Source organism: Trichechus manatus, unplaced genomic scaffold, assembly GCF_000243295.1.
Source record: "Trichechus manatus latirostris isolate Lorelei unplaced genomic scaffold, TriManLat1.0 scaffold00027, whole genome shotgun sequence".
In the NCBI taxonomy this organism is placed as follows: domain Eukaryota; kingdom Metazoa; phylum Chordata; class Mammalia; order Sirenia; family Trichechidae; genus Trichechus; species Trichechus manatus.
In genome coordinates this window covers 22,382,846-22,395,814 of record NW_004443963.1, presented here as the reverse complement: position 1 = coordinate 22,395,814, position 12,969 = coordinate 22,382,846, and the positions used below count along the sequence as shown (strand labels likewise).

The following is a 12,969-nucleotide window of genomic DNA, read 5'->3' as shown; positions in this document are numbered from 1 at the left end:
ATCTGTGACTGGATTTTATTTTATTTTTAGCTAGGTGTGGGGTGTGTGTGAAAGACCAAAGCCCTCTCACATCTCTCTACCCAGCTGTCTCCAAACCAAATCATATTTTACCTAAATGGCTCCATTTTATAATGTTAACGAGCCTTCCCATCTTAAAGATATCCCAGTCCCTCAAGGGCCCTTTCTCTGAGCCTTGGGCTGGGCAGCAGAAGGAAAAAGAAGTGAAGAGCCCTCCACCCCCGCCTCAGTTTGGGCTTCATCAGGCCAGGATGCTTTCGAGGCCCAGACTTCAGGGCTCATATTCATCTCCAGGGAAAAGCTCCCATGCGCTGGAAATGAGGCCATAGATTATATGAGTTCCTGGGCCCTTTTAGTTTGCCCTCATCAATTTCCCCAGAGAAGTGTGGGCTGGAACACCCCAAACCCACAAGAGTCAGAGAACCCCCTCCCATTTCTAGAAGTCTGTGCAAATACAAGTGTCTTTATAGAGAGATGAGCGCTCCTCTGACCTGTATGTGTGAAAATATATTTATAGATCGTTCCATGTCTATGTAACAGGATGTGTGTTTTACACTCCTCTCTACTCCACATTTACATGTAGATTTATAGATCTTTAGATTTATGGATCCATAGTGAATAAAACAGTTCTCTGTCAGAATTCCTGTGTGCACATTACCGATCTTTCTATAGTGGTTGGATGTATATGCTGGGATGCATTGGTACAGCTCTTCAAACATCTAAATGAATATTTAGATTTTTTCTCTTTTGGAAAGAACTATGCCTGTGTTGCTCAACCTCTATTTTGAAAATTTTATCTAGATTTATTTAAGGGTCCTAACCAATAAAATAGTTACATATTGAAGCTACGTATTTGGAGATCTTTATAGTCTTTGCAGGTTTGCTGCAAACTTAGATATTTGAACATATGTTTAGAGATGGTTCCATAATGCATATATCTGTGTATAGGGGCATAGATCTCCTCTAGAAGGACTTAAACTTACTGCATCTCTCTGTCTCCCTCTCCACCTCTGTCTCAGTGGTCTATAAAGATATCAGATGAATGGAGGTGGGGAACAAACATCTTTTGGACGTTTTGCTTATTAAAGCAAATATTTCTGTTGCTATCTCCAAGGCTATTTCCAAGTATACTCCAATCGAGTTATCTGCCCCCTGACAACCCACTTTAGGGACTACAGCCTCCCTCCAGGCTGTCACTGTGACCTGAGGCCCCAGTCTAGGCTCCCCAAACTGTGGCACCTTCCAAGCCAGCCACTTATTCTAAAAAGAAGGGGGAGCAAAGAAAGGAGACAGTCCTTCAGCCTAGTTCCTCTTGGCTCCCAGGGTGGAGGGGCATGTAGGTCTTCCCCTGCCAAAATTGGGCCTTTGAAATTTGGGGAAAGGGGCATTGAAGTTCTCAGCTGTTTTTCGTAGGGTGCCGAAATGGTGCCAGGGTCATTGTACAACGAAGGTGCCGCCGCCCCAATTGCTCTTGGTGCCCAGGGCCCAATTAAGCGGGCTCTTGCTCTCGGCAGCCGAGCTCTTATCCGCCGGGATTGATGCCTCGCCGGCTCCTGTATATCATTTCCAAGATTTTTTCTGTCCAACTCCTCGGTTCCTTTGGCTTCCACAGCTTTGACTAATGATTGTTACAGATGCCAACGTCTCCAGAATCCTAATAGCCAGCCAGGCAGGCAGACTCTTATTTACCAGGCACCAGGGGGACTGGGGGCGGGGAGGATGACAGGGGTTGGGGTTTTGTAGGTCAGGGTGTAGGAAGGTTTTACCAACCTAAGTTTTGCTGAACTTCCTCCTCAGTGGGAAAGACATTCCCCAAACCCCTCCAGTCGGTGAGGAAAACAATATAATCATAAAATACTGCTAATAGCAACTTATTGCTGCCTTGTTAGTAAGGATCAAAGAATGAACAGGACGCGGGAGAATAAGCAAAGACGTGTTTATTAGTTGTCAGTAGATGAGAGAGTCAGTGGAAAACCACCGGCTTGGGGAGGAAAAAGAGTTTCTTGTTCCGGAGGAGAGAAAGGGAAAGAGGTCCGCTAAGGTGGGCAAAAGGGCTTCTTTTCTTCATTTCATGTCTTCCCCTTTCTCTCCCCACCCCCAAATCAACTCCTCTCATAAAATAAAATTCCTCCCCTCTTTCCCTTCCTTCACCTCACCTTCAATCCCTCCGATGTAGGGAGCTAAACAGCGTGGTCCTGGACGTAGGTGCCCGCAGCTGCCCGCGAAAAGCGCTCCCCGGTGTCTTGGGGCTGCCAGGGTGAGGGAGCCTCTGTCTGCAGCTGTCGAGCGAAAATCAGATCCAACTGACCACTGCGAATTGGGGACCGCGGCCAGGACCTCTAGCTGTGCGGTCTCACTCGCGCTTAGCCAGGAAAGTTGTGGCCGAATTTGCTCCTCCAGGCGTTTCTCACCCGCCTGCGCCGAGCTCAGGTCTTTTAGCCGAAGGGACTTGAGTTTCCCACGGAACCTGGAGCCAGGCGTCTTGCTTCCTCGGGTCTCAATCCAGACCTCCTTACACACACCTCATTCGGGGAAAAGAAAAACACAAAAACGTAGAAGGCCCAGCTCCGAGCCCAGGCATGGAGTGATAACCCAAACACGGAGCATTTTTCTATCAGAGAATAATGGAGCACAACTTAATTCAGAAAGGCGAACGGGCAGCACCACAGTATCCTAGCCCCGCGTCGTGAGGCGGCTGCAGACCTGGCCGCGCAAAATACTGTGGGAGGACCATTTCGTTGGAGTGTAGGGCGAGGTAGCAGCCAGAGACCCGAGACGGAAGCCGCACAATGGGCTCTGGCCGCCCGAGGGGCCGCCTCTAAATTACAGCCCATCAGGAGGACTCGGAAATGCAAAAAGGGAGCCGAAAGATTTAAACAGTCGGAGGCAGAGGCGTCCCGACGCGGCCAAAACGAAAATCAATCACGGAATTAACAAGAGGAGGGGGTGAGGCCCAACACTCGGGGTCCTGGGTTCGGAGCCGGCTGCCAAGGTGCGGGCCGAAGCGGGCGAGTGGCCCGGGGATGGGGCTCGCCCACCGCGGCCAGGAGCGCACGGAAGGGCTGCGGGGAAGTTTATAACAGATCGCATTGATTCCCGCTTGGCTGGGAAAAGCAGGCTGTGGGCCCTCTCCCAGGCCGTGTCCTCAAGCCTCCGACAGCCCCTTCTTGGGCTCCCCTCTTTTTATGGGGTTGTAGTGCGCAATTGAAGACTGCTCCCCAGATCCCAATGGTGCCACCGATTTGCCAGGCAAGTTTGTTTGACAGCCCAGGTGGCATCAAGATGCTGCCTCTGGGTTTGAGGGATGAAGGGAAGTGCCACCCCAATTTCAGACATTTACATATTTCCCTCGGTCTTGATTTCTCCAACCCGGGATTCATGGCATGCCTTTGGAATGGCTGCGATGTACCGGCCGAGGCTTTTGGGAGGTTGTTAGAGGGATCTTGGGCTGAGCAAACTGGACCTCTTTGGGCAGGGAAAGGAAAGGAACAGTTCCTGGAAGAAAAGAAAATAAGGCACACAGGGAACTCTGTTTTTCGAGGGGAGGGTGTTCTTGTTATTATTGAGGTTAATAATGGCAATGATCTGGCATGGCTGGGTCAGCTCAGAGAGACCAAGAAGCACTCCCTATAGTCCTTTCTTACTGGGGCTTCTCTGGAAAAGTCTCCTACTCCCCAACTTGGCTGTGGTTGGGAAGAATAAACTAAAGACTTCCCTCCACCTCCCAGACGTTTCCTCTCCCACTCCTTGAGAACTCCAGAAAAAGGAGAACCTTATAAAATCTCCATCACCCCCACCATTTTCCTCTGCTCTCTCCAGTTCAGTAAAATACACTTTCTTCGAGCGTTCGGCTTTCCCAGAGAGCCCTTCTTATAAAGGAGCAGAGTTCCACAAACAGTCAACCGACCAAGTCCCTAAGAACTCTGTCTCTGACCCTGGAGGGGACCCAGGACTCCTTTGCCTGCTTTGTGGAATTCTCTGTCTATTGTCAGCCTTTCCCCTCTGCCTTCCTTGGTCCTCGGTGCCGGGTCCCACAGGTCTCTGGCAACTCAGAGGCTGGGAAAAGATGAGGGCGCTTTGAGATGCCCTCGTCAAACCTGCAAGTGTTCCCAGCTTCCTGTCACCTCTTCTCCTTAACTCTGGGAGTGCCAGCCCAGGGAGCTCTCCATAAACTGTCCTAAGGTGAGCCTAATTTCTAGATCTTTCAAAACCATTTAGGCTCCCTTAAAAGTAAAAGTCCTTTGCCCTCTAACAGGAAAGTTCAGGTTGTAAACCTCCAGTAATGCAAGATCCTGCATCCACAAGTCAAATTTTTCAACAATATTCCTAGTAATAAAAATTAAAGCTTGCATCAAAGAGAAAAAGGGATGACCCAGCCCAAGTTTTAAAGGGGGTATAATCCAGCAGCCTTGGATAGGGGTAGGGGTAAGAGAGGCCAGGGTGAGCAAGGAAGGGGGTGGGGAATCCAACCTCTAACTAACAATTTCTCCAGCATAAAAATGAAACATCAAATTCGTTAGCCCAGGGCCTTCATTTTTCCCCTTCCACATTATAACTAGTTATTGAACTCGCTGGAAGATCTAAAGGCCATTTGCGAAGAGACAAATTTCAATGGAGTTTCCCCATCAATAACCCCATGGCAGTGACCTATTGGAACAAGTCAAACACCCGAGGTGAAATGCAGGTCACTCTGTCTAACCAATATTAAAATGCGGCCACTTTTTAAAAAGCCACTTTAAACGAGATTTGAGAAAAATTGAATTCCAAGGAAGGCAAGGCAAGGCGGGGGAAATCCATGAGAGGACCTTGCCTACGGTCTCCGAACAAACAAGAGAAACTAATCTTTAATATTTTAAAGGGGGGTAAATTAACATTCCATGATTGCTTTTTTTGAGACTATAAGCAATTCCAGGAGAAAAAAAGGTTGAGTATTTTCTGGTGACATGTCCAGGTTATTAAAATCATTTTAGACCAATTCATTACTTTTACTGACAAGAGATTTAAGAAAAAATCAATTAAGCATTTGCATATTCTTTTGCATACATTAGCCCTGCCTGCTGGCATTAGAAAAGGACAAAAACACACACACATATGCACACAATAGAAAAAAAAATAGTTAAAAGCCTTGCTTTAGTTGTGATTTTCAAGTTGCTAAGAGAGAAAAATAAAAATGAGATTAATTGCTTGGTAGCATACCATCTGAAAGTGAATTTATTTGCGCAAGATGAAAGAGAAATGTTGCAATTTTTTAATTGTTAAAAAAAACAAATCCAACAACAAAAACCTGCACTTTGGAGATGGGGAAAAGAATGACCCTCATTTTCCTTCCCTGTTCCCTACAGATGGTGAATTGGTTCTCCCATTTCTTTTTCTCCCTAGGAAAATCCAGGGAGTCTGAGAGGTGAGGTTTTAATGCAGCACAGAATCTGTGGAGTTGCTGAGGTCTCTCAGCCGGCAGCTTGTTACTGGGGAGGGGAGGAATATGGGTTATCCAACGGTCAGTATGGTAATCCGGGCACAATAAGGCCTTGCACACAATGGACACATATTTTTCTTCAGCGGTGTCAGAAGGGAAGCGCTTTGTACTGAAACATGTTTCCGAAAGAGAAACCAGATCGAGATTCAGAAAGGAGATTGAATGTGGGGGGGGGGAGGTGTGGGTGGAGAATGTTTGGATGCTGGCAAAAGGTGGTCAGAAAAAATAAAATTGGTGCAGAGCGAGAAGACAGAGCAGAGGTGGTAGAGATCCTTGGGCTGGCAAGGCAAGAGGCAAGCGAGCGAAGCATAAAAGAAGACAGGACCAGATACGAGGATTCATCACTGGCAAGGGTTTAGAAACCCGCATCCCAATTAAGCTAATGCAGAGGCCCTCTGAAAGGATTTTATTTCTGTGTTTGTAATAATATCCAGGTGAAATGTTTACATGTATGTGTACGGTGGGGCATTGCTTGCTGTTTTATCCATGGGATAGGCGACTTCTTTGCTATTAAGCTATATAGGATCCCAAAGAGTTTTCGAAAATGATGTAGATAAGTGTGGGCACATTTGAGGGAATCTCTCAGATCTCACTTTCTGGATGTGCATGTCGAATTAGCTGTGCAAACCTGGAATGAGAACTCCACATATTTCTGGCTGCATAAGGAGGCATTTAATATATTAATAAATATTAATAGTATATATGCGTATATATTTGTGTTAACCATAATAACCAAAGACAGACTTGACATTTAGTTGGAGTCTCCCTCTTGTCTGCTCACACATACTGGTAGGAAGTAGGTTTTCTGCTCTAGCCTTCAACCCACCTACAGGAGCTCAGAAACCTGGTGGGAGGGTGTATACAGTGGGCAATACCTTGGGATAGACTCCTTAACAAGCCCAAGAGGATGAGCAAATTGAAGAAAAGGGGGTTGAGGCAGGGCCAGGGCTGGCAGAAGGTGGATGTGAGCGCTGGGAGGAGGGAAGTCAGGCCGAAAGCTCACCTGTCCAGGTGGGGAAAAGAATATTCCAGGCTGGGATAAGGTGGGGCAGGCAGCCTCCAGGTGCAGGCCCAGAAGGGAGATCCAGGGTGGGGTGGGAAGGCTCCTCCCCCTTCATCAACCCTCCTGAGCTCTAATGAAGCTTCGGCCCTCCCCATGGAGCTGCTGTTCAGACTTTTTATGTAGTTCAGTTCAGGATTCAGCATTGCTTTTCCTTTGCGCTCTTCCAGAAAGTTATAATTAACCCAAACTCATCACCAACATATACCAAAAAATAGAAAACAAACAAAAACAACCCTCCCACAACTCCAAACCACTACCAAACAAGCAGCCGCCTGCTCTTCACTCACAGTCTGGATTTCCTCTTCCATCCAAAACCCAGCAGGTCCTCAACTGCAGAGGGACCTGACAGGAGTGGGCAGGGGGTCTCAACCAACTTGGGAAATTGAGGAGTCTCCCCTAAAAGATGCCTCCAGGGAACTCCAGTCCTCACCCAGCCGGTGGCAGTGGGGGCGGGGCGCTGTCCTCTTGGGAAGAGGGTAACCAGCCACCCCCAAGCACCAACTCCTCCCAAGCTGAGCACCCGCCGGTGAGCGTGCGGTGGGGGTGGGAGTCTGGAGCTTAGGAGGAGGGAAGGCGGCGAGGGGCCCACGCGAAGAATCGGCCCCTTTCGGCATCGCCTGTGACCCCGCTTCCCTCCCATTCAGTCCTCAGGACGAGCCCTAATTTGCAAGTGGGGACCCTTTCCCACAATCCAAAGCTGGTGAGAGAAGGGCTGGGAGTCTCCCGCCTTCAGACTCTTCCTCTCACAAGGGCTTTATTATTTTTTCCCCCTTTCCCCTTCTCATTCCCTTAATTGCAGATGTTCTAATTAAACCTTCAAATAGTTGTTATGCCGTTTTAAAACGTACTCATTCAAGTGTCAACCAGGCTGGGCTGGGAGCAAGCAGCGCAGGGCGGCGAATTAAAGGTAGATTGACTAATCACGGCGGCGATCATAATAATAAAATCAGGGAAAAAAAATCACATTACGACTTTTCGTGGAAAGGAGGGAGCAGGCAGCCAGCGGCCGCCAGTCCTGCGCCGCCGCCGACACAAAGAGTGCGGGCGATTCCGCGAGACTGATTTATGACGTTTTACAGCCCTATAAAAGCTGTAGCGACGAGGCAAGCGCTCCTACCACCGCTGGCAGATTTAGTCTAATAAATAAAACATAAACAGTTAACTTTATGTGTCACTTTTATTGTTATCAAGTAAAATATAGCCGAGCCCCGGCAAGCTATGATTTTAAACTATAATTGTTATCAAGTACAACAAGGGGACTCTGCTCCCTCCCTTGGCTCTCCCCTCCGCCCCCCCCCACCAACTCTGAGTTATGGACAAGCAGTTAATTGGAATTGGCGGCCTGATGTAGCCACCCCTAGCAGCAAGAATTTGGGGAGCAGCCCTTCTTTTGCCCCCCACCCTCCTCCAGCGCCCTGCCACCCCCCCCATCAGATATTCCTGTAGATGGTGGGGGGGGGGGACGGAGGATGAACTGGAGACCCGCAAGGCCTGCTGTGCTCCCCAGCTTGGTGAGCTCACCCCTCAGCTTTTGGAAGGCAGCCTGGAGCCGGCCCTTGGGGATGCGTATTTACATGTAAACACACGTGTTACATGGATACAATCCCTGGCCGGAAGCAGCCTCTACACACTCAGGCCTCCCTCCTAGCCAGGTCTGCACTCTGTGGGAATGGAGAAAGAAGAGCTCTCAGGGCCTTGGCTGGGCACTGTCAAAGGGCACAGACTCCTGGCAGGGAGCTCTCCTCCCACCCAGCTCCTTAGGAGCCAACCTTGGAGGTAGTTGTCAGAAAGCAGCAGGCCGGTCTGATTGGAGAGTGGAGACCTGAGCCAGCATCAGAAGAGATTCTCTGCTCTCGGGGGCCGGGAGGGTCAGTGGGTACTAGGGGAGGGCAAGGCTTCTGAGCTCTGCTTTTGCCAACCACGTCCTGTCTCTCTTCAGCGGGGGCTCAACCCCCAGACCTCCAAGCATGACGTCAGAATCATTTGCATCCCGCTGCCTCTACCTGTCCGGTCCAGCTGGGACTCTGCCTCGCCGGCCCCAAGCCAGAGGGTTGGGTGAGTGTATATGGGGGAGGAGGGCTGGACTCTGGTATCCTTGGATGGGGGGCACCCCAGGCTTTCCAGCCTCTTGGCTCAGCCTGGGCCCCTCCCCAACCAACCTCCGCTCCAGTCCTCATACAACTTCCTCTTCCTGCGAAAGAGGGGCGCTGCCCGGTGACCTACACACACTGAGACATGATTGCTATGAATGGAGACCTCTGGAAAAGCTCAGAAGCCGAGACCCACCAGGCCCACCGCAGGCCCGAAGGGAGATCCTGGGCGGGGGCTGACTCACAGCCTCCCGACAGCCCCCTAATGCCCAGGCTTTGGAGAGATCTGGGGGCTTCCTACCCGGTTCTGCAGGGAAGGGTTGTCAGTCTGGCGAGGTGTACACTGGGGGCACCCCAGGCCCTGCCAGCTAACCTCACATCACCCCCCCAACACCACCACCACCACACACAAAAAAAAATTGGATACATTTTGAATAAAGCGATTCGGTTCCTTATCCGGGGACTGGGTTGCTCCGTGTGATTGGCCGACGGAGTCACATGGTGAAAGTAACTTTACAGGGTCGCTAGCTAGTAGGAGGGCTTTATGGAGCAGAAAAACGACAAAGCGAGAAAAATTATTTTCCACTCCAGAAATTAATGATCATGAGCTCGTATTTGATGGACTCTAACTACATCGATCCGAAATTTCCTCCATGCGAAGAATATTCGCAAAATAGCTACATCCCTGAACACAGTCCGGAATATTACGGCCGGACCAGGGAATCGGGATTCCAGCATCACCACCAGGAGCTGTACCCACCACCGCCTCCGCGCCCTAGCTACCCTGAGCGCCAGTATAGCTGTACCAGTCTCCAGGGGCCGGGCAATTCGCGAGGCCACGGGCCGGCCCAGGCGGGCCACCACCACCCCGAGAAATCGCAGCCGCTCTGCGAGCCGGCGCCTCTCTCAGGCGCCTCCGCCTCCCCGTCCCCAGCCCCGCCAGCCTGCAGCCAGCCAGCCCCTGACCATCCCTCCAGCGCCGCCAGCAAGCAACCCATAGTCTACCCTTGGATGAAAAAAATCCACGTTAGCACGGGTAGGCAACTTTGCTTTTTGCTCTCCCCCTCCCTTCCCGGTTCCCCAGCGCTCCCCACCCTTCCCGGCCCCCTCCGGCCCGTCCTCCTTTCTCTCCTTCCCCCTCTCTATCCAGGAGCGACTCTGGGTTAGCACAATTGAACTGGATTTACGAGCGAGAATGGGTAATTACATCCCCCATAAATTTTATGGCTTAGCTACTCTGGGCAGTCTGAGCCATGTGCTACGATCTGTTATGTATGTGTGAAAACTCTGCTCGCTTTCTAAGGGCGCATAAATAATTCAGTGTCGTTACAATGAGGATTCCCCTCTTATTACACTACAAAGTCTCTAGCTTCCTTCAACTTCTTCATAACCCATTTGGCTTGATGACTTTATTTCCACCACCCCCTCCCTCCTCCTGCTCCTCAGAGCTGAGGATAGGGTTCGGGGGGGCTGCTGCCTCTCAACCCCACTATTTGCTTTCCCCCCCTCCTCCCCAGTGAACCCCAATTATAACGGAGGGGAACCCAAGCGCTCGAGGACAGCCTACACCCGGCAGCAAGTCCTGGAATTAGAGAAAGAGTTTCATTACAACCGCTACCTGACCCGGAGGAGAAGGATCGAGATCGCCCACTCGCTGTGCCTCTCTGAGAGGCAGATCAAAATCTGGTTCCAAAACCGTCGCATGAAATGGAAGAAGGACCACCGACTCCCCAACACCAAAGTCAGGTCAGCGCCCCCGGCGGGCGCTGCGCCCAGCACCCTCTCGGCAGCCACCCCGGGCACTTCTGAAGACCACTCCCAGAGCACCACGCCGCCGGAGCAGCAACGGGCAGAGGACATTACCAGGTTATAAAACATAACTCACACCCCTGCCCCCACCCCCAGGCCCCGACCCTTCCCTCACACACAAATTGACTCTTATTTATAGAATTTAATATATATATATTTTTTGGTTCTGTTCTCTCTTCCTCCCACCTTGTCCCTTGTCGATTCCAAACAGACAGAACAGATAAACAAACAAGCCCCCTGCCCTTCTCTCTACCTTCCACTGTAAAGAACCCTTTTAAGCATGTGATGTTGTCTTAGCATGGTACCTGCTGGGTTTTTTTTTTTTTTAAGGTCATTTTGGGGGGTTATTTATTTTTTAAGAAAAAAAGCTGCAAAAATTATATATTGCAAGGTGTGATGGTCTGGTTTGGGTGAATTTCAGGGGAAATGAGGAAAAGAAAAAAGGAAAGAGAGAGATTTTTAAGTCAATTCTCATCCTTCTTCTCCTCCTCCTCCTCCTCCTTCCCCCCTCTTTCCTTAGGCCTTTTGCATTGAAAATGCACCAGAGGAGGTTAGTGAGGGGGAAGTCATTTTAAGGAGAACAAAGCTATGAAGTTCTTTTGTATCATTGTTGGGGGGGGAGGAGAGGGGAGAAGACAACAGACAAAGCTAAATGCATCTGGAGAGCCTCTCAGAGCTGTTCAGTTTGAGGAGCCAAAAGAAAATCAAAATGAACTTTCAGTTCAGAGAGGCAGTCTATAGGTAGAGTCGTACCCTCCTACCCCCACCCCATCGTGGTTATTGTGTTTTTGGACTGAATTTACTTGATTATTGTAAAACTTGCAATAAAGAATTTTAGTGTTGATGTGAAATGCCCCGTGATCAATAATAAACCAGTGGATGTGAATTAGTTTTATGTCAATGTCTGATGGTTTCTTTTTATCCCCCTCCTCCTTCTGGCCTGGTAACATCCCACCTTCTCTATAGTTGCCTAAGTTTACTCTAAGCAAACACACAAATCTTAACTCTTAACTCTAGTTTTCCAATGTCTTTAGAAGAACCAGCAAGGGGTTGGGTAGGGGACCCTCAGAAGAGGAACATGGAAGAGTAGGGCTGATTTTCCCTGTCCTCTTCCTTTGGAGTCTGTAGAGATTCTCCTGGGGGTACTTATAGTGGAGCTGGGGTGGGGGGTGGTCTGCATTTTCTGTAGTTAGGCACAATCCCTTCTTTTTGTCTCCTTCCCTCTCCTCCCTTCTCCCTTCCTTCTGCTGAGCAGTCCTGCCTAATTTCCAGACAAGAAGGCAAGTTTAGGGAGTGGGAGGGAGAAGAGTTTTCATCTTTTAGGGCTCTTTGGGGATGAAGGATGAAGGGAGATGCCCCCTCAACATGCAAGTTCTCCTTAAAAGAAGAAAAAGGTTTTGGGCTGGTGATTCTGAAGCAGCAAAGTGACCTGTCAGGATGGCTTCTCTGTTTGTTTAGACTTGGAGAGAAGGGTGAAGTGGCGGCCAGAGGCCTGGGAGGCCCCCTTGCATAGGTAGGCCTCAAAGCCTGGTGCTGGGAGATAATGCAGCACTTTTATTTTGACCCCTAACTTTTATTGTGGACCTGCCAGGAATTGAGAAGAGACTAGGGGAGAGGCTGTGACTATCCCCTCATCCCCTGACCTCACAGGTCCCGATAGGGCTTGCGAACAGCCTGAACAAGGCTCTCTGGCTGTAAAAAAATATTGTTTCCTTGGGGTTAAAAAAGAAAGAAAGAAACTGGCCTGGATTACCTAAATAATTAATTCAAGCCAAAGACTCCCAAATAATTCTGGTTCTGAAGACCAGACCCTAAGCAATGCCTGCTCAAAATTTTTCTTATTTGTGGGGAGAAGGCAGGGGAGTCAGTGAAACTCATTTCAGGCAATGTATCAAATTTCAGGATGGAGGGATATCAGAAGTAGAAGAGAGAGGGAGAGGAGATCTGAGATGTGTAGGGGAGCTAGGAATACCCCTTTTCTCTGTCCCCAAATTCTGGAAGCTAAGGCAACAAAGAGCAAGACCTAGTTGTGAAAATCTGGTTGGTGTGCTTTGGGTTTGTTTCCTCTTGAAACCACTTGCTGGTTGATACTTGGAGTGGAGTGTGTGTGTGTGTGTGTGTGTGTGTGTGTGTGTGTGTGTGTATGTGTGTGTGTTTGTGTTGGGGGGAATTTACTTGGTCCTCTAGGTCTACTTTCTCCTCCCTCAATGGTGCCCTGGAGACAGCAAAACATGCTGCCTACAGTGTGAGGAAGCAGGGCCAACAATTATCTGGAGTTATTTCATGTAATCAAGTGAATTAGGGGCCAAAGCTGACTGTAGCCCCTATTATTTTGAGGCAATTGACTTTGGGGCAGGAAAGGGGGGGTCTAGGTGTGTTTGAGGAAAGGGAGGGAAGGTCTGAGGGGTGGATTGGGGTGTCTTTTCAAGTCTGTAAGGAAGCTGAGATGGAAAGGAGAAAAAAATAAAAAAGGAAATTAGAATCCATAGTCCTTTCCTAAGTTCATTCCTTTG

The 12,969-nt window shown here is 49.3% G+C and overlaps 1 protein-coding gene across 2 annotated transcripts in view; it reads left to right on the top strand.

Moving 5' to 3' along the window:
* The window catches only part of HOXC4 (homeobox C4), a 38,602-nt gene extending 27,251 nt beyond the window's left edge, over positions 1-11,351 (top strand). Inside the window, exons 2-4 of one of the 2 annotated variants that reach the window (XM_004373950.2) lie at positions 8,497-8,612; positions 9,239-9,683; positions 10,165-11,351. In XM_004373950.2, coding sequence (XP_004374007.1) covers positions 9,245-9,683; positions 10,165-10,520 — 795 coding nt within the window. In that variant the 5' untranslated portion in view covers positions 8,497-8,612; positions 9,239-9,244 and the 3' untranslated portion in view covers positions 10,521-11,351. Of the gene's footprint in view, positions 1-8,496; positions 8,613-9,204; positions 9,684-10,164 lie in introns of those variants that run through there. The other variant, XM_004373949.1, reaches the window with a different exon arrangement.
* Positions 11,352-12,969: the final 1,618 nt, after the last annotated feature.